The sequence below is a fragment of the Pan paniscus genome, chromosome 8 (genome assembly GCF_029289425.2).
Source record: "Pan paniscus chromosome 8, NHGRI_mPanPan1-v2.0_pri, whole genome shotgun sequence".
Lineage (NCBI taxonomy): Eukaryota > Metazoa > Chordata > Mammalia > Primates > Hominidae > Pan > Pan paniscus.
Genome location: NC_073257.2, coordinates 109,053,867 through 109,071,631, shown reverse-complemented (window position 1 = coordinate 109,071,631; position 17,765 = coordinate 109,053,867). Strand labels below are relative to the sequence as shown.

The 17,765-nt window shown below is 47.5% G+C and overlaps 1 protein-coding gene across 2 annotated transcripts in view; it reads left to right on the top strand.

Annotated features, from left to right (window-relative positions):
- Positions 1–17,765, top strand: part of SLIT1 (slit guidance ligand 1) — a 187,712-nt gene that overhangs the window by 26,809 nt on the left and 143,138 nt on the right. For both annotated transcript variants that reach the window (XM_003825418.6, XM_034931237.3), the window contains exon 4: positions 1,372–1,443. In XM_003825418.6, the coding sequence (XP_003825466.2) occupies positions 1,372–1,443 (72 nt within the window). The remainder of the gene's footprint in view (positions 1–1,371; positions 1,444–17,765) is intronic.

Sequence of the window (17,765 nt, the reverse complement as noted above, 5' to 3'; positions counted from 1 at the left end):
ATGGCCTTTCTCACATATTAGATGAAGGATGACCTTCTAGGAGGTAACCACAGACCAATTACTGCTGGCTACATGGAATTAAGTTTTTCCCCTTCCCTGTGGAAGTAAGCTTTTGGCTGAGATGGTTTATCATACAGTTGTCCCTTGGTATCCATGGGGGATTTGTTCTAAGACCCCTCAGACACCCCTGGGGCTACAGGCCTGGACTACCATGCCCAGCTAATTTTTTTGTATTTTTTGCAGAGATGAGGTTTCTCTTAGTTATTTCTCTTTGTTAACCAGGCAAATCTGAAGCCCCTGGCCTCAAGCAATCCTCTCATTCAGCCTTCCCAAGTGTTGGGATATACAGGCAGGAGCCATTTGACATGCTTTTTTTTTTTTTCTGAGACAGAGTCTCACTCTGTTGCCCAGGCTGGAGTGCAGTGGCGTGATCTCAGCTTACTGCACCACCTCCCTGGTTCAAGTGATTCTCCCACCTCAGCCTCCCGAGTTGCTGGGATTACAGGTGCATGCCATCATGCCTGGCTGAGCATGCATTTTTATTAATGATAAAAATAATCAATAAAACTATTTTCTTTCTTTCTTTTTTTTTTTTTTTGAGACAGAGTTTCACTCTGTCGCCCAGGCTGGAGTGCAGTGGTGCAATCTTGGCTCACTGCAACCTCCGTCTCCTGAGTTCAAGCGATTCTCCTGCCTCAGCCTCCCGAGTAGCTGGGATTACAGGCGCCTGCCACCATGCCCGGCTAATTTTTGTATTTTTAGTAGAGACGGGGTTTCACCATGTTGGCCAGGCTGGCCTCGAACTCCTGACCTCAGGTGATCCGCCCGCCTCGGCCTCCCAAAGTGCTGGGATTACAGTTGTGAGCCACTGCGCCCAGCTGCTATTTTCATTTTGAAAAAAGACCCACAGCAAACAATAGGAAAAAAAAGTGAAATCTCTGTTGAGCCAAATGTGGATGATATCAGGGCTGTGTGGCCATTAGGGTATGTCTCCCATTTCAAGTGTAGTCAGGTTTCCAACTCACAAAGGGAGACAGCATTGGAATCAGTGCCTTAGAAACCACACAGGGCTTGCAAATGTGAAGTGATGATGATGATGGCTATGGGAAGAAGTAGTGGAAGGAGAGGTGCTGGTGAGGGGCTTCCGCAGACACTCTGTTCTTATCCTCCCCTCGTGCTGGGTGGTGGAATCTCCACTTTACAGATGAAGAACTGAGGCCCAGAGAAGGTAATTTCCCTGGGATGCCACATAGACCCTGTTAGGATTTGAATACTGGACCTTCTGCCTCTGAATCCATCTTGTGCTTTCTGAGAAGTCCTTTGGATTTCCTGGCTGTCTAGGTGATTTCCAATTCTTCTTCTCTTTTATAGGCGACTGAACCGAAACCAGCTGCACATGTTACCGGAACTGCTGTTCCAGAACAACCAGGCTTTGTCAAGACTGTGAGTGACGCTCTGTGGCCAGAGAGTTCTCCCTGTGGTTTTGTCTCTCACCCTGTGGGAGGCACAGTGTTTGGTCAGTGGGGCCTGGATATTCCCATGACCCTGACCCTGTGCTCCTCCCCTGGCAGGAATGGTCCAGGGCATCAAAGGCCAGGCCCTTTCTGTAGGAAGGTGCTGTGCAGGGTATTTCTCCATGGCAAGCACTTGGAAGAACCCGCAGTTCATCCAGATTTGTGAGCTGCCGCTGACAGTGTGGGTACAAGGGTGTTCTGCAGGCAGGCATGCTTGTGGACGGTGATGCCAGCCTCTACAGGGGCTCATTCTTACCCATCTCACTGCGCCTTTAGTAACCTGCCTGGAGCTGAATATTTACTCATTCAACTAAGCCCTTCTTGAACCTATTTCTATTTTCAGCTCTTTCTACCTTTTAGGGTCATGAGGTCTGTAAGGTTATTAACCATGGTATAAGATCATATTTTTATTTATTGTCAATGCACTTCTTTCAAGTTCGAAGGATAGTTGCTAATTCTGCTGCACCATGATTTGCCACATGTGTCTGTAATTTTTCTACCATATATTTCATTTTATGGGAATTGGGTTGGACAAGACCTTTGAGATTATCTAAGGAATCTCTTCTGCAGCTCCTTAGCATATGGTCCCACAGTCTTTGCTTGGCTACCTCTAGTGATGGGGAGCTCACCACCTCTGCAGACAATCAACTCTATCACTGGACAAATAAGTAAATTAGAAATTTTTTAACTTTGGGCCCTAAATCTGCTCTCCAGTAACTTATATATTTCTTAGTTTTGCTTTCTATAACTACCTAGTTTTTAAGAGCTGTCAGGTTTTTGAATTTTGAGTTGGGATGTTTTTTAGTTCCCTGAATTGTTGTCATTAATAACCTTAAGAGCCACCAGCAGGGCCTTCTGCATGCCTGGCACAGCACTACTGGTTCGTCCCTGAAGGAGCTTATGGGTCAGCACCTAGGTAGAGAAAGGGGTAATAAGCAATGTAGGTAAGACTGAGGGGTGTGGGTTGGGTGAGAGTGGCACCCTAGGGTTACCTGAGTGCTAAGGGGTCTGACCATGGGCTCCTAGAGTCTGGGGCTTGATTTTGTCTCCTCTGATTAAACACAGCTAGTTCTTTCTGCCTCTGCCATGATTTCTAGACCTCTCTCTAAGCCCAGTGATCTCCAGAATTTGTTGTTGATCTTACCTTCAAACTTTTATTTACTTATTTTTGAGACGAGATGTTGCTCTGTCACCCAGGCCGAATACAGTGGCACAATCTTGGCTCACTGCAGCCTCAATCTTCTGGGCTCAAGTGATCTTCCCACCTCAGCCTCCAGAGTAGCTGGGACTACAGGTATGCACTACCATGCCTGGCTAATTTTTTAATTTTTTATAGAGACGGGGTTTTGCCATGTTGCCCAGGCTGGTTTCAAACTCCTAGGCTCAAGCGATCCACCAGCCTCAGCCTTCCAAAGTGCTGGGATTACAGGCATGAACTACTGCACCTGGCCAAGCTTTTGTCTTTACAATGGAACTCTAATTTTCAGTCTGTTGGAATGGTCTTTCTGGTCACTTCCTGTTGCTTCCTCCTCCTGGCCTGGAGACCACTCCACAGTGACCTTTAGTGATGATCTCTTTTGCTGGTCTTTGCTACCACCCTTGGACTTGAGTTGGGCCTTCTCTTCCAGTTTTCCTGTAACTGATAGGTTGGCCAATCCATTCTGTGCCAGGCATACACAGTGGGTGCTTAATTTTTCCCTACTTGATTGTGAAAGGCAGAAGATTCTTCCCAGCAGGTGCCTCCGTGGTAATGTCTGTTGAACTTGTGGGCCATGCACTGGTCTATGTGGTCCATGCTGTTGCTGGCCACATGCAAGCATCTGGCCTTGCCCTGCCTTGGCCCCAGCAATTCCTGTTTTCTCTCTGCTGTTCTTTCTCTGCTGACTTGCAAGTGTTATCACAGCTCTGCCTTTCTGCAAAAATTCTTCTTGAATGTCTTTTCTCTTGGTCTCAATTGTGCAATTCTTTTCCCCTCCTATGTCCTCTTAACCTTTCAAGCTTTTGCCCTTGCTCTCCTGGCATGATTTGCCTACTTGGGTCCCTTCTCCTTCCCATAGTGATCTGTTGCCCTCCACTTTGCTGGGATCAAGGCATATGTATACTGTACAGTTGCCATCAAGCTCTGGGTGCCCACTTTCACTCTCCCTCACTGATTTTAAAATCTCCAAGACCCATCATGTAAATCTGAATCCACCAACTTCCAGCCCTTTACTTGAGATCATCTCCAGCCATATTCATTTTTAGCGGGGAGCTGACTTCTTTTGTCATAACCTTCCACCAGCCCTTGGGGGTAAAGGGTAGCTCTGCAGGGGACTCCCTCCCTCCTTTACTCGAGTCCACCCTTCTCTTTGGACATTGGTGCCTTGCACACACCTGTGTTCCTTCCTGAGGAAAATGACAACTTGGCTGCCTCCTTGGCCTGTGTCTGGGAAACCTGGATCCCCCCTGGAATGGAAGGTGGCCTGGGAAGCAGAAAGTCAAGGGTCAGGTGGTCCTGGGCTTTTCATGGCATAACTTTGGGTGGTTTAATTGTTCAGAGCCCATTTCTCTTACCCATACATGGTAGGGCTAGTAGGAGTCTGAACTGGGACTGTGCATGTGACATAACCAAGCCTGCAGCTGGCCCTCAGCGGATGTTCATCCATCATGCCCCTGATAACTCAGGGTGAGCAAATAGCCCCTCGGTGAAGCAGGTGCTCCTGTGCTTGATATCTTGTCTGACACATGTGGCCATGAGGCAAGCAATGTCTCCCAGTGTTACTGCCAGCGAGACAGGTTGGAAAGAGGAAGTGACTTCCCGAGAGTCAGGATGAAGCCCTCTGACTCCTAGGCCCGCCCTCTTCATGGTTTCATATTTTACAGGAGTCCTAGAGGAAAGGACATCTATATTTTAATGAGTATTAAATAGCCAGATTCTATAACCAAAGGCTGGCACAAGAAGATTAAATCAAAGAGCAAAAAGCCATTGCAGAGGACAGCAGTCTGTGTGATACCTGCTCTTGGCACCCTATGGGGCTGGGAGGCAGAAGCCTGTAGACACATTGGGTGTCCTCATTGCAGTGGTCCCAGGCCAGCTGCTTTCGGGAAGGGGCTGGTTGGCAGCCAACAGAGGGACTTCCAGGAGGGCAGTGGAAGTCTTGGTAGCCCTTTGGGGGGTGTTTCTAGGCTCTAGAGTCAGAACTTCTCCCTAACACTTACTGTCTTTTCTTTCCAGGCATCAGGTCCTTTACTCTCAGCAGGAAACATTTCTCATCCAGGAGCATAGCAGGATTTGGGTGAAGGCAGACTTTTCTTTAGCTTTCCCCTTGACATTTCTTAACCTCATCTGTAAGCAAGGCATGCAAACCGAGAGGACTCCTGCAGGGCTCTTGGAGGACTCCCAGGCAGTGTGCCCTGCTTAGTTTGCACTGAGGCCAAGGCATTTGGTGGCCACCAGGTCACGTCTCAAAACGGGCACTGTCTGGGGGAAATGATTCAACAAACCTTATTTATCTGGTTGTTCGTCCCTGGTGTCTGGGCTTACCGGGTTCTTCACCTTGGAGATGGTTATAGGGAAGGATAGAGGAGCAAGTGTTTAAAGATCTACTTGTTAATATTCTTCTAATATTACTGTGTACGCATCCGCCCTGCCCCATTCTATTGACCTGAGCACCTGGCATTCTAAAGTATCTCTGTTAACTCCCCCAGTTGGTCTGGCCAAGGAGTACTCGGCACACTTGGTTCCAGAAACAGAATACCCTGCCGGCTGGTGATGGTAAAGGTAGAGGCGGGGTTTTGTAGGGGCACAGCTGGCAGGCTTCCAGGCTCCCAGAGCAGGAGGTGAGATCCAGCTGGCCCTCCCAGGGACCTGCACTGAGATGTGAGGGCCATTTCTAGTTATTTCTGAATATCTGCCTTATTGTCCTGCTCTTCCCTGCAAACCAGTGTTCTAGGATCATCAGCAGCATCTCGATTCCATCATGACTCAGGTCAGCCGTGGTGCCAATTTGCCTCCTACTTCCTGTGACCTCGGAGCTCAGATCCACACAGTGTCTCAGGCCCCAACTCCGGGTTTCTGGGAGAGTGAATCTGATTGGCCCATCTTAGGTCAAGAGGTCACACCAGGCCAGTGAGCTGTTGGCAGGGATTGTGGGATCCGCTGGTGCAGCAACACTATGGTGCCCACACTATCTCAGGAGCTGGAGGTGGGACCTATTCCCTTAGAAGGCAGTGCCTGGCATTCCTGTTCTCTCACTTATTGACCTCCCCTTTGCTTTGTAGGGATCTGTTACTAATTCTTCCAATCTGGAGCAAATTATGGACTTTCACGCACAGGCTGTTATGCTAAATCAGCATGAAAATGGGTTTGAGAGAGACCAAATGTGCTGGGTAAGGCATGGTCACCAAGTCTGTAGGTGGTGGCGCAGCCCACATTTCAGTTGATTTTGTCTGTGTGGCCTCCAGAAGTTAAAATCCTGTTAGGGGTTATTCTGCACGAATGTTTCCCCTGCTGTGGGGTTAGTCTGTCCGTTTCTTTCCTATGCAGGATCTATGGCTCAGAGAGGTGATTTGCCTTGGACCACAGAGCAGCTTGACGATAGGGTTGGAATTAGACACCAGGCCTTCTAGGGGCCCTGAAGAGCCTGAAAGTGGTCTTAAACCTTGACCTAGGAATCTCATATTTGGGGATCTGCCCTAAAGAAATAATAAAACATGAGCACAGACATGTTCGTTGCTGTATTATTTAGAATATTGAAATATAGAATAATGAAAAGAATATGGAAATAACATATATGTCCAACGTTGGGGGCATGATGAAGTAAATGATGATGTATCTACTTGATGGAATATTTATACCATCATCAAAAATGGCCTTCATGAAAGATGTCAAGTAATGCAGATACATGTGTTTGATATCAAAAGCCAGGATTCCAAACTGCATTGACAATATGACCATTTCATAAATCACTCTAAATAATGCATGAAAACATACCTGGAAAATGCCAACAGGGATTGTCTGTGGGTGGCTTTTTTCTCTTCTGTGTCCCAGATGTTCTTTAAGAAGCATGTGTTTACGGTAGGAAACCTCCCAGTTTTTAAATAAGAAGTGAAAAGCCTCTGTAGTCTGAGGTGAAGCAAATGCCTGTGATACGATGTTGCAGCGTTTCCTTTAACCGAGCCTGTTTGCTCTTCTGTGAGATACAGATAGTAAGGGCTGGCTGCCTCATGGGGCTGATGTGACAATTAAAGAGAGCTGTGACACTCTCTTGTGTCAGACATGAACACTGTGGCACACGGGAGGTGCCCAGGAAATGTCAGATGAGTCCACATCAGGGCTACTTTGGAGGGTGGTGCAGCCCCGGCGTGACCTGCCCTGGACCTGCGTCCCATATTGATGTTGGCTTCCCCTGTCCCTTGTGCCAACTCAACCTCACCACTCTTAACTCACAACCATCCCCTCAATTTGCAGGGACCTTCCCCCAACAGGGTTTTGTTTTTTTTTCTCGAGGGGCTTAGGTGACCCTGCAGAGACACCCTGAGGAGGCTGCGGAGGGAGGCTGGCGTGTGGTGGGCAGGAGGGCCGTGACCTTGGCACAGTCAGTGCCCGGGCTGAGGATGTGGGAGATATGCTTTCTGTCCTCTTGGGCACTTTCCTGAGCAGGCCGGGGAGAGCAAACATGGAGCAAGTAGGTGATGCTGCCCTGGAGGCATTTCTTGGTGCCCTGAAATTACATATGTATTCTGTACTTCCTCAGGGATGCCCCCATTGAGGGTGGGCTGGAGCAGCACTCACACCTCTTCAGAAGAGAGCACACCCCCTTCCCCAACCCCACTGCAGAAGTGAACCTGCCCCATGACCTCCTTCACTGCCTCACCCAGGGCCTCATGAAAGGTCTCAGGGACTGCAATAATCACAGTAACGGTTAGAAAGAATGGAAGGTTGTTGTGTGCCAGGCTCATGCTGAGCAACTTACAAATATACCTGATTTCATCATCAGAACACTCTACGAGGTCAGCACTTTCCGAATTTTACAGATAAAGAAATGCAAGCTCAGCGGGTATGTGACACATCCCAGGGGCTAAGCCAAATGTGAACCCCAGTCTGTCTGACAGTAAAGCTCATCCTTACATACCACCCCTAGCCTGCCTCACCCATCCACCCCCTCCACCCATCCACCCATCTGTCCATCCACCTAGTTATCAACCACTGCCCTTCACCTCCCATCTACCCTCCCACCATCTACCAACCCATCAGTCAACCCACCCATCTCTCTCCCTACTCCTGACCCATCCCTCCATCCCCCATCCCCTCCCATCCATTCTCCCATCTAGCACTCCCCACCCACTCACCACCTGCCTATCCATCCACTCTCCCACCCCCACCCATCAACCCTCCCCCGCCCACGTACGCATCTACCAACCTACCTATAAACCCAGACACCCTTCTATCCCCCAACTCCTCCCCACCTTCCTCCACCCCTGTATTCACTCCTGCTCGCCTTCCATCTTCTACTCACCCACCCACTGATCCAATAGTTCCTGAGGGCCTCCTGTGGACCAGGCTCTGTGTTAGGTACTGTGAACCCTTGGAGTGATGTCTAGGTAAGATGGATGAGTGTGGCCCTGCCTCTTAGGAGGTGACAGGTCTATCATGAGTGCTCTTTGAGAGCAGCCTGCCACCCTCTGACCTATCAGCAGATTGGAGCGGGTGGGGGCAGGTGCTGCACTGGCTGGACCTATATCTCCTTCCGGCGAGGGGGCAGGTATACCCTGGTGGGGGGTTACCTAGGTTTGGAGGTCAGCTCCATCACCTGACAGTGAACCCTCAGAGGATGTGGAGATGTTGTTTCCATGGACATACACAGGTGTTAAGTTGAAGGTTAGAGGGATATGCTGGAAACCTGATTGCTTCTTACAGCAGCAAAACTCAGTCTTCACCAGGTTCAGGTGGGGAGCAGGGTGTCCGCCCACCACGCATGCCGCCTCCTTGGCCTCCAATCTGGGGAGGATCTCTGCTGCCGTGCAGCTCTGCTCTTGCTGATCCCCTCGTCATCCAGAAGCTGCTTCTGGAAACCCAGTTCCTCTGGGCTTCCTTTTAGCCTTGAAACCAATATGTGTCCCAACAAGATTGACCTTTTGTGTCTCCACTGGGCCTGGAAGGGGTGGGGGTGGGTGATTAAGGGCAGCCCAGGGCATTTATTTCCCCTTATTTATATCTCTGCTGTAAGGACCACCATAACTCATTAACAGGGCCCTGGTGGTTGGAGAGGCGTGGATGTGAGATTCACAGGAGCCCTGTTGAAGAATGCCTGACCCTATCGACCCTGTCTCAAGCTGGGTTTAATTAAACTGTCAGCACTGGTCAGAAGAACAAAGCTTCCCTTCCCGTCTTGGTCCCCAGCCCCCATGAGAGGCAGGAGGGCATTCTCTGCTGAAATGAAGAGCTGTTAAAAATGGATCTGTCTTGCCTCTGAGGGAAATTACCCAAGGCAAGAAGGTGACCTCGCTATTGTGACGCATCCATGCCAGGCAGCAGAACTGCAGAACTGAGCCAGCCATTCCCCGAGACACCAGCACACGAGAACGGGGCTCCCAGCCGCCCCTCCCCAGCCAGCCTCCTTCCTGCCAGAGTCCCCTGGGGACTCCTTGAGATGGCGGTCCATCACTCCTTAGACTTCCCTTTCCCAGAAAGGAATTTCACTAGCTTTGTCCTTCAAGATATTGAGATGTTCCTGGCATTAATGGTAAAAAGGAGCTTCCTTGGTTAGACAATTTGGGGAAGAGCTGGGCCAAGCAGAGTCCTTCGTCAAGGACTATTCAGCCCATTTAACACGCTAATGTGCGCCATACAGCTCCCAGGGCAGATGTGGAATGTTGCGTCTCCCAAACATATCTGACTGTGAACCTCAAAAAATTTATTTTTTTCAGGGAATACCTTTTAACATCAGCCTAGTATTAAGTAACTTGTGGAAGTCTCAGACAGTAAGAATCAGAGCTGAGATTCGAACCCAGGCCCACCTGACCCCAAACCCACATACTTACATTCAAACTGTCAGTCCTTGAACTAGAGTATGATTAAGAGTTGTCTCAGTGGGGAGTTTATTAAAATTCAGATTCCCAGGGTCACACTCAGAGATTCTGAGTCAGTCAGTGTGGAAAGGCCCAAGAATCTGCATCATCAAACCTCTCTTTATCTGGCTCATGCTTGAGAAGCCTTGCTCCCCGTCAGGCATGGTGAGTCTTAGGAGGGGCTTCCTGTTGGGTAGAGCTCCTCTTTGCTTCTGCCCCGCCCGGTTCAATGTGAGAGCCATGCTAAGTAAGGGAAGGCCCCAAGCGCAGACGCTTCACCTCCTGCAGCCACACAGAGAACAATTTGGGGATTATGAGTTGGCAATTATGGAGCACTCTGGATTCTCGAAGTGCTTTCCAATCATTAAATCTGCGCCTGCTGTCAAGGCTCAAGTGAAAGAGGCGAGCGTCCCACTGGGCCGGCACGGGAGTCTCCGGGAAGAGGGCGGCCGGCCTCAGATTGACATCTGCTCGCCAGAGCGGGCTGATGCGCCCAGCATGGATGAATGTCCTAGACACAGCCCTGGTGCCTGGCTGTGGGCTTTGAATCCAGCTCTGCCCCTGCTGGCTAAAACCCACACAGGGTTTTACAAATTTGGACAGCCAAGGGAGCCCAGGGAGCCCAGGGTCTGAAGGAGGGCCACGGGGGGCGGGGTGGCGAGCGGTCAGTGGGTCATCCCGAGAGAATGCCCGGCAAACGCGGGCATTACAGGGGCTCAAAGGCATGAAAAGCCACTGGTCCTCTCCTACAGCATTACAAAAATCAGTGTGAGACAAACGGAATTCGTAACCATTGAGAAGATTCTGAATAGAGAGGCGTGCGTGCAGGAGCGGGCTCTTGTAAATAACTTTTAGGGAGGTGAGGATTTTAGAAAAATCTTTTCAAAAGCTACACAAATATTATTTGTCAATTAAAACATATTAAAAATAAAATTTCTTTGAAAGAATACGATTTTAAAATAAAAATTATGAAAATAATTTTGCTAGAGAGTGAACATTTGAAAAATAGCGAAAAGCAAAGAATGATAGGAGATAAGGGATTTAGTTTTCTAGTTAAATAAGGCATTTAAAGGTGATTGAGCTAACATGCAAAATTTTTTAAAAATAAAGTTTTAGGCCAGGCATGGTGGCTCACGCTTATAATCCCAACACTTTGGGAGGCTGAGATGGGAGAATTGCTTGTGGCCAGGAGTTCGAGGCCAGCCTGGGCAGCATAGCAAGACCCCGTCTCTACAAAAAATAAGAAAAAATAGCTAGGCGTGGTGATGTGCACCTGTAGTCCCAGCTACTCAGGAGGCTGAGGTGTGAGGATCGCTTGAGCCCAGGAGTTTGAGGTTATAATGAGTTATGATTGTGCCACTGCACTCCAGTCTGGGTGACAGAGCGAGACCCTGCCTCAAAAAAAAAAAAAAAAAAAAAAAAAAGCTTAGTACTAAAGCAATATGTAATTATTATAATGATAGTTACTGTTTGTTAAGCACTCATGTGCCAAAAACTTTATGTGCATTTTCTCATTTTAATTGTCATGGTCCTATGCAATGGGTGCTATTATTTTCCCATTTTTATAGGCAGGAGAATTGAGGGCAGGTTAAGTAAACTGGTTGCGTAGCTAGTTGTTGGCAGATCCAGGCTTGGAGTACAGGAAGTGCCACCCAGAGGGTGTGTTCTTCTTCACCATGCTGTACACCCTTTTCATTGTAGAAAATGGGAGAAAATAGAGAAACAGCAAGAAGAAAGAGACTGCTCACGAGTCTTCTGGGAAGGTGGGTTTCAAGGTATCGAAGAGTATGGGAGACACAGGAGGGTGAAGAGGAAGAACTGGACTCCAGTGGAAGGAGCAGCTGTGCAGACACAGGGGTGGGAATGCAGTTCCCTGTGAGCAGGGGCCCCACAGTTCTAGAGTGTTGTGTGAGCTCAGCCTGGAAGGGAGTGTAGATGGGCTCTAGACCTAGAAATGTTCTAGAATGAAGAGTTTGGATGGGTGATAGGAAGAGGAAGCCATGGAGTGTTCTTGAAGAGTGGGGTGACTTAGTGGAGAGTGAGCCTTAGTCGCCCCCCGCAAAGGCCTCCTTCCCCCCCTCCCAGCTCTCTGAACCTGAGCCATGAACAAGAGGGACAGATGGGCCACCTCTGCCTCACCTGGGTCTCCCACAGGTTGCCTGAAATGCCACCTTCCCATCACAGCTTCTCAGTTCCTCCCTCCCCAGAAAGAATTGGTTGTTGCCTCCCCAGTGCCCTCTTTTTTTTCCTTTGTAACACTTTTTTAAAATCATGGTACAATATACATAATATTTATCATTTCAGCTATTTATAAGTGCACAATTTAGTGGCATTAAATACATTCACGATGTTGTGTAACCATCATCACTATCTATACCCAAAATGTTTTCAACATCCCCAATATAAACTCTGTACCCATTGAGCAATAGCTCCTCATCCCCCTCCCTGCAGCTCCTGGCTACTTCTCTTCTGGTTCTAAAACTTTGCCTGTTCTCAGTACATCACAGACATGGAATCATACAGGATTTGCCCTTCTGTGACTGGCTTATTTCACTTAACATAGCACTTTTGAGGTCCATCCACGTTGCGGCACATATCAAAATGTCATTTTTTTTAATGGCTGGATAATATTCCACTCTTTGAATAGACCACATTTTGTTGATCCATTCAGCTGTTGATGGACAGTAGGTTACCTCCACCTCTCAGTGCCCTTTTAGCAGTTGCTTGAGCCTCTGTCAGAGCCCCCACAATGCTCCTCATAGCTCTTTGCCTTCTCCACCAGAGAAGACAATGCCTTTTCCACCAGATTGGACAGAGGCTCAGGCAGGAGTCGTTCTTGTTTCCCCAGCACAAGTGGGGTTAGCAGGCTGGCAAGTGTGGTTTCTTTCTGGTGGCAGACACTGTCCGAAGGCTGAAAAAAGGGGCGCCGCCCATTCCTTGCTGTCTGATTTCAGGGCTTGGGGTTCTATGGGTCTGTGCTGGGCTCCAGCTTCATGGATTTTGTAGACTCAGAACTTTCCAGCTGACTTCTGTTTTACTCGACCTGTGGTTGGCCTGGACTTGTGGTCCAGAAACATGAAGCCAGTTATTTAGGGTTTAGTGCTGGCTTGCAGGATAAATAAAATCTACTGGGAGGTGTTCAGTGGAGGGGGGCTGGGGTACCTCTCTGTGTGGGTAGTCACAGAGCCCTAAAGAAGGCCCCTGTTTCCTGGGAGGCAGGGAAAGCTTGAGGAGGGAGTCAAGGGAGAAGGGGATCCAAGAGGAAGCATGGTCCTTTCAGTGGGTAGAGACGGGCATGAGTTGGTGCCAGGCTGGACTCAGGGATGCAGTGATGACTTGGACATGGTAGGTTTTGACCAACTCAATTTTTGGTTAGGATGGGCCAGGACTCACCACCTCCTAGTTAGACCCTTCCCTTAAGCCATGACCCAGGTTTGTATTTGTAATTTTTAGCCAGGCATCAGTGGATCTTGAGGAGCTCAAAGAAGTAACGATGGGGTTCCTCAAGCTCTTTGCAGTGTGTGCCCTAAGGCAAAATGTGATCACTTCAATGTAGTCTTTGATTTGGGGCTGGAATCCTATAGTTTGGAATCAGTTTGGTGGTGCAACACTGGCTCTCTGATGCTAATGAGAAACCCTGGCTCACAGTTGATTAATCAGCTCTTGAGTAATACAAATATGGCAAGATACATTATTAACCAATATAATAGCTCAGATCTTTCAAATGTTGGGTTTGGGGTGGGGTGGGAAAAGTATCAAAAGGCATCTTTTTGGTGACATGGCCGGGAATTGCTGTCTTGTGCGTTTGGGCCTGTTCCTGCCCCACCTCCTCCATCCCATGCTGTAGGGCAAGGAGCCCTGGGCTCCTCACTGCCGCAGTCTGTCTGGCTTTGGCCCCAGTGTTTATGTGGAGCATCTTGAAGAAGCCTTATCTTTGTCTCAGAGGAGGTCTGAGTGTCTCCTGCTCTTGCAGGAGCTTTGGAGTAGAGAGAGGGGGATAAAGGGAAGGTAAGGAACTGATAACCCCATACCCAAGTCTTAATCTCTGGCCCTTTTTCCCTCAGTCTTCTCGGGTCCAGCCACATGCTGACCTTTATCTGGCCATTTGTTGGAGCTGATGAGTGGCCTGTCACGAGTGGACCCTCACATGGATCCTGCATACGAGAGTGGACTACAGCCCGGCAGAGAGGGGTCAGGCTTCTCACATCAGAATTGTGCCTGACCAGAGCCTGTTGAGGTGGATGCTCATCTGAAAGGAAGTGCTTTCCATGTAGGAAAAATGGACAGCATGAAAATAGGTCAGGCACAGTGGCTCACGCCTGTAATCCCAGCACTTTGGGAGGCTAAGGAGGGTGGGTCGCGAGGTCAGGAGTTCGAGACCATCCCGGCCAACAGGGCGAAACCCTGTCTCTACTAATAATACAAAAATTAGCCGGGTGTGATGGCAGGCGCCTGTAGTCCCAGCTACTTGGGAGGCTGAGGCAGGAGAATTGCTTGAACCCGGGACCACACCATTGCACTCCAGCCTGGGTGACAGAGTGAGACTCTGTCTCAAAATAATAATAATAATAGTAATAATAACAATAATACTGTACATCATTTAATAATAATACTGTACATGCCCCCACATACCATCCCAGCCCAGGAGCACCCCAAAGGCAGCTCTGCTGGCTCTTCCAGTTGGAAGTTAGGTTCCTTGGCATTGAGTCCTCTCTTTTCCTCCAGTGATCCTGGGTACTGATTATCTGTGGGGCTCTGGACAAGTTACCTAACCTCTCTGTGTCTATTTCCTCATCTGTAAAGTGTTGGGGGATATTATGAAGATTGGGGGTGATTGTATGGAGCATGTAGTGCAGGTATTGTGATTATGATCATCACCCAAACCATTGCAAGTGATAGAGGGGTAGGTGGACACGTCCTGTCCTGCCGCATTGCTTGGATGCTGAGGACAATTTGCTGTCCTAGAAGTTCTCACAAGTTGGTTTTGGCTGGGGGGTTGCTGGCTCCCGCTTCATCCTGGCTTCAGTGGGAGGTTGCAGGCTGGGCCCGGGAGCCTGCAGGTCACCTCCCTGCTTGTCTCTGACTTAGCGGGGCCTGCCCTCAGTTCCACTGCCTGTCTTCTCTGTGGGGGACAGAGCTCCCTTTGCATCTTGCCTCAGTGCACTCAGGATTTGGCAGGCAGCTTAGCCTGCCGCCTGAGAGCTTTACTCCTGAAGTCTCTCCTTTCTTTGGTTTATAGACTGAAAATGGGGTAGTGACTTCATACACTGGAAGAAGAATGGCTACAGCCTCTTTCTCTGAATGCATTTCCCAAGAGTTGGCTTTAAATGTAGAGTTCTTCATTAGATTAACTTGGCATGAATATTAACATGAATTAGAACTTACTACCCTTAAATTCTTGATCTATAACAGAGCAAGATTTGAAGAAATAAACCCCTGGATACAGTGCCTTACCTTTTTCATGAATTCTTAACTGGAATAGATCTCTGCTTAATCTAATCTTTTTTTTTTTTTTGAGATGGAGTCTCACTCTGTCGCCTAGACTGGAGTGCAATGGTGCTATCTCGGCTCACTGCAACCTCCACCTCCCGGGTTCAAGAGATTCTTGTGCCTCAGCCTCCTGAGTACCTGGGACCACAGGCACCTGCCACCACGCCCAACTAATTTTTGGATTTTTAGTAGAGACGGGGTTTCGCCATGTTGGCCAGGCTGGTCTTGAACTCCTGACCTCAGGTGATTCACCCACCTCAGCCTCCCAAAGTGCTGGGATTACAGGTGTGAGCCACTGCACTCAGCCTGTTTAATCTAATCTTAACTTTAACATTGAACCTCTGAGCATCAAAAGTCCTTCCTAGAACATGCATATAGTATCGTTACTTTGGGACTTCAGGTTATCTTGGCATTAGAAGTTCGTGGAGGCAGCAGAGGTTGTTGTACGTAAATGAAGCGTTAATGTTCATATTCACAAAGACTCTTCAGCATTCCCTGATGTATCTGCAACTCGGTTCTGCTCCACTGAAACCCAAACCCCATCCCTCCTTTTTTTCCAGTTCTAGGCTGTCCTACCTCTCATCAGTAGTGGCTTTTCTAAAATTGTGATAAAAACACATAAAGCTTACTGTCTTAACTCTTTTTAAGTGTCCAGTTTAGTAGTGTTAAGTATGTTCACATTCGTGTTAAACAGATCTCCAGAACTTTGTCATTTTGCAAAACTGAAAGTCTATTCCCCTCTCCCCACAGCCTCAGGTAGGTACCATTCTATTTTCTGTGTCTATGAATTTGACTACTTTAGATACCTCATATGAATGGAATCACATGGCATTTGTCTTTTTGTGCCTGCCTTATTTCACTTAACATCATGTCCTCAAGGTTCATCTGTGCTATAGCATGCGCCAGGACTTCTTTACATTTTAAGGCTGGATAGTATGCCATTATATGTATACCCCACATTTCGGTTATCCATTCATCTGTGATGGACAGCTGGGTTACTGCTACCTCTTAGATATTGTGAATAGTGCTGCTATGAACATGGGTATACAAGTACCTCTTTGAGACCCTGCTTTCAATTCTTTTGGATATACACCCAGAGTGGAATGACTGGATCATATGGCAGTTCTATTTTTAATTTTTTGAGTAAGTGTCATACTGCTTTCCATAGCAGCTGTACCATTTCACATTCCCACCATCAGTGCATAAGGATTCCAATTTCTCCACATCCTTGCCAACACTTGTTATTTTCTCTTTTTTTTTAACAGTAGCCATCCTATTGAGGTGATATGTCATCATGGTTTTGATTTGCATTTCTCTGATGATTAGTTTGCGCATCTTAGTTGTGTTGAGCACAACATGATTAGTTATGTTGGTTATTTGCGTATCATCTTTGGAGAAATTTCTATTCAAGTCTTTTGCCTACTATTTAATTGGGTTGTTTGATTTTTTTTGTTGTTAAGTTGCAGCAGTTCTTTGTATATTCTAGATAGTAACCCCTTATCAGAGATATGATTTGCAAATATTTTATTCCATTCCATAAGTTGCCTTTCCATTCTTTTGACTGTGTCCTTTGACAAACATGGTTTTAAGTTTGATGTAGTCTCATTTGTCTATTTTGCTTTTGTTTTCTATGCTTTCGGTGTCATATCCAAGAAAGCACTGCCAAGTCCAATGCCATGAAGCTTTCCCCTTATGTTTTCTTTTAGGTGTTTTAGTTTTAGGTCTTACATTTACGTCTTTGATCCATTTTGAATTAATTTTTGTATATGGTATCAGATAAGGGTCCAACTTCATTCTTTTGCATGGGGATATTCAGTTTTCCCAGCATCATTTGTTGAAGAGACTGTCTTTTCCTCATTAAATGATCTTGACACCCTTGTCCACATATACATGCAAGAGTTTGTTTTTGGGCTGTCTATTCTATTCCATTGGTCTATTTGTCTGTCTTTATGCCAGTACCACATTCTTTTGATTACTGTAGCTTTGTAGTAAGTTTTGAAATCGGGAGGTATGAGTCTTCCAACTTTGTTTTTTTTTAAGAAGAGAGATCTGGTTTGGCAGTATTTGTTGTGAAAGGGCCAATGACTTCAAGCTAAGGATAAGTCAAGAGTATGTTAAGAGGCCAGGCATGGTGTCTCATGCCTGTAATCCCAGCACTTTGGGAGGCCCAGGTGGGAGCATTGCTTGAGTCCAGGAGTTAGAGACCAGCCAAGGACCAGAGATCAGTGAGACCCTTACTCTATAAAAACAAAAAAATTAGCTGGGTGTGGTGGTACACACCTGTAGTCCCAACTACTGGGAGGCTGGGGGGCTGAAGCAGGAGGATTGCTTGAGCCCAGGAGTTTGGGGATGCAGTGAACCATGAGCATGCCACTGCATTTCAACCTGCATGACTTAGTGAGACCCTGTCTAGTACAATACAATACAATACAGTACAATACAATACAGTACAATACGATACGATACGATACGATACGATACGATACGATACGATACAATACAATACAATGCAATGCAATACAATACAATGCAATACAATACAATGCAATACAGTGCGTTAAGGTGGCTAAAAGAGTATAGTCTCAGTTTGAATTAATAGAGGCAATGTGTCCTCTCCAGGGGAGGGCAGTCCTGTTCTAGTCTGTGCTGATTCAAGCATATCCAGAGAACAGTGTTCAGAACCAGGATCTGTTTTATCGCGTGTGCTTGTGG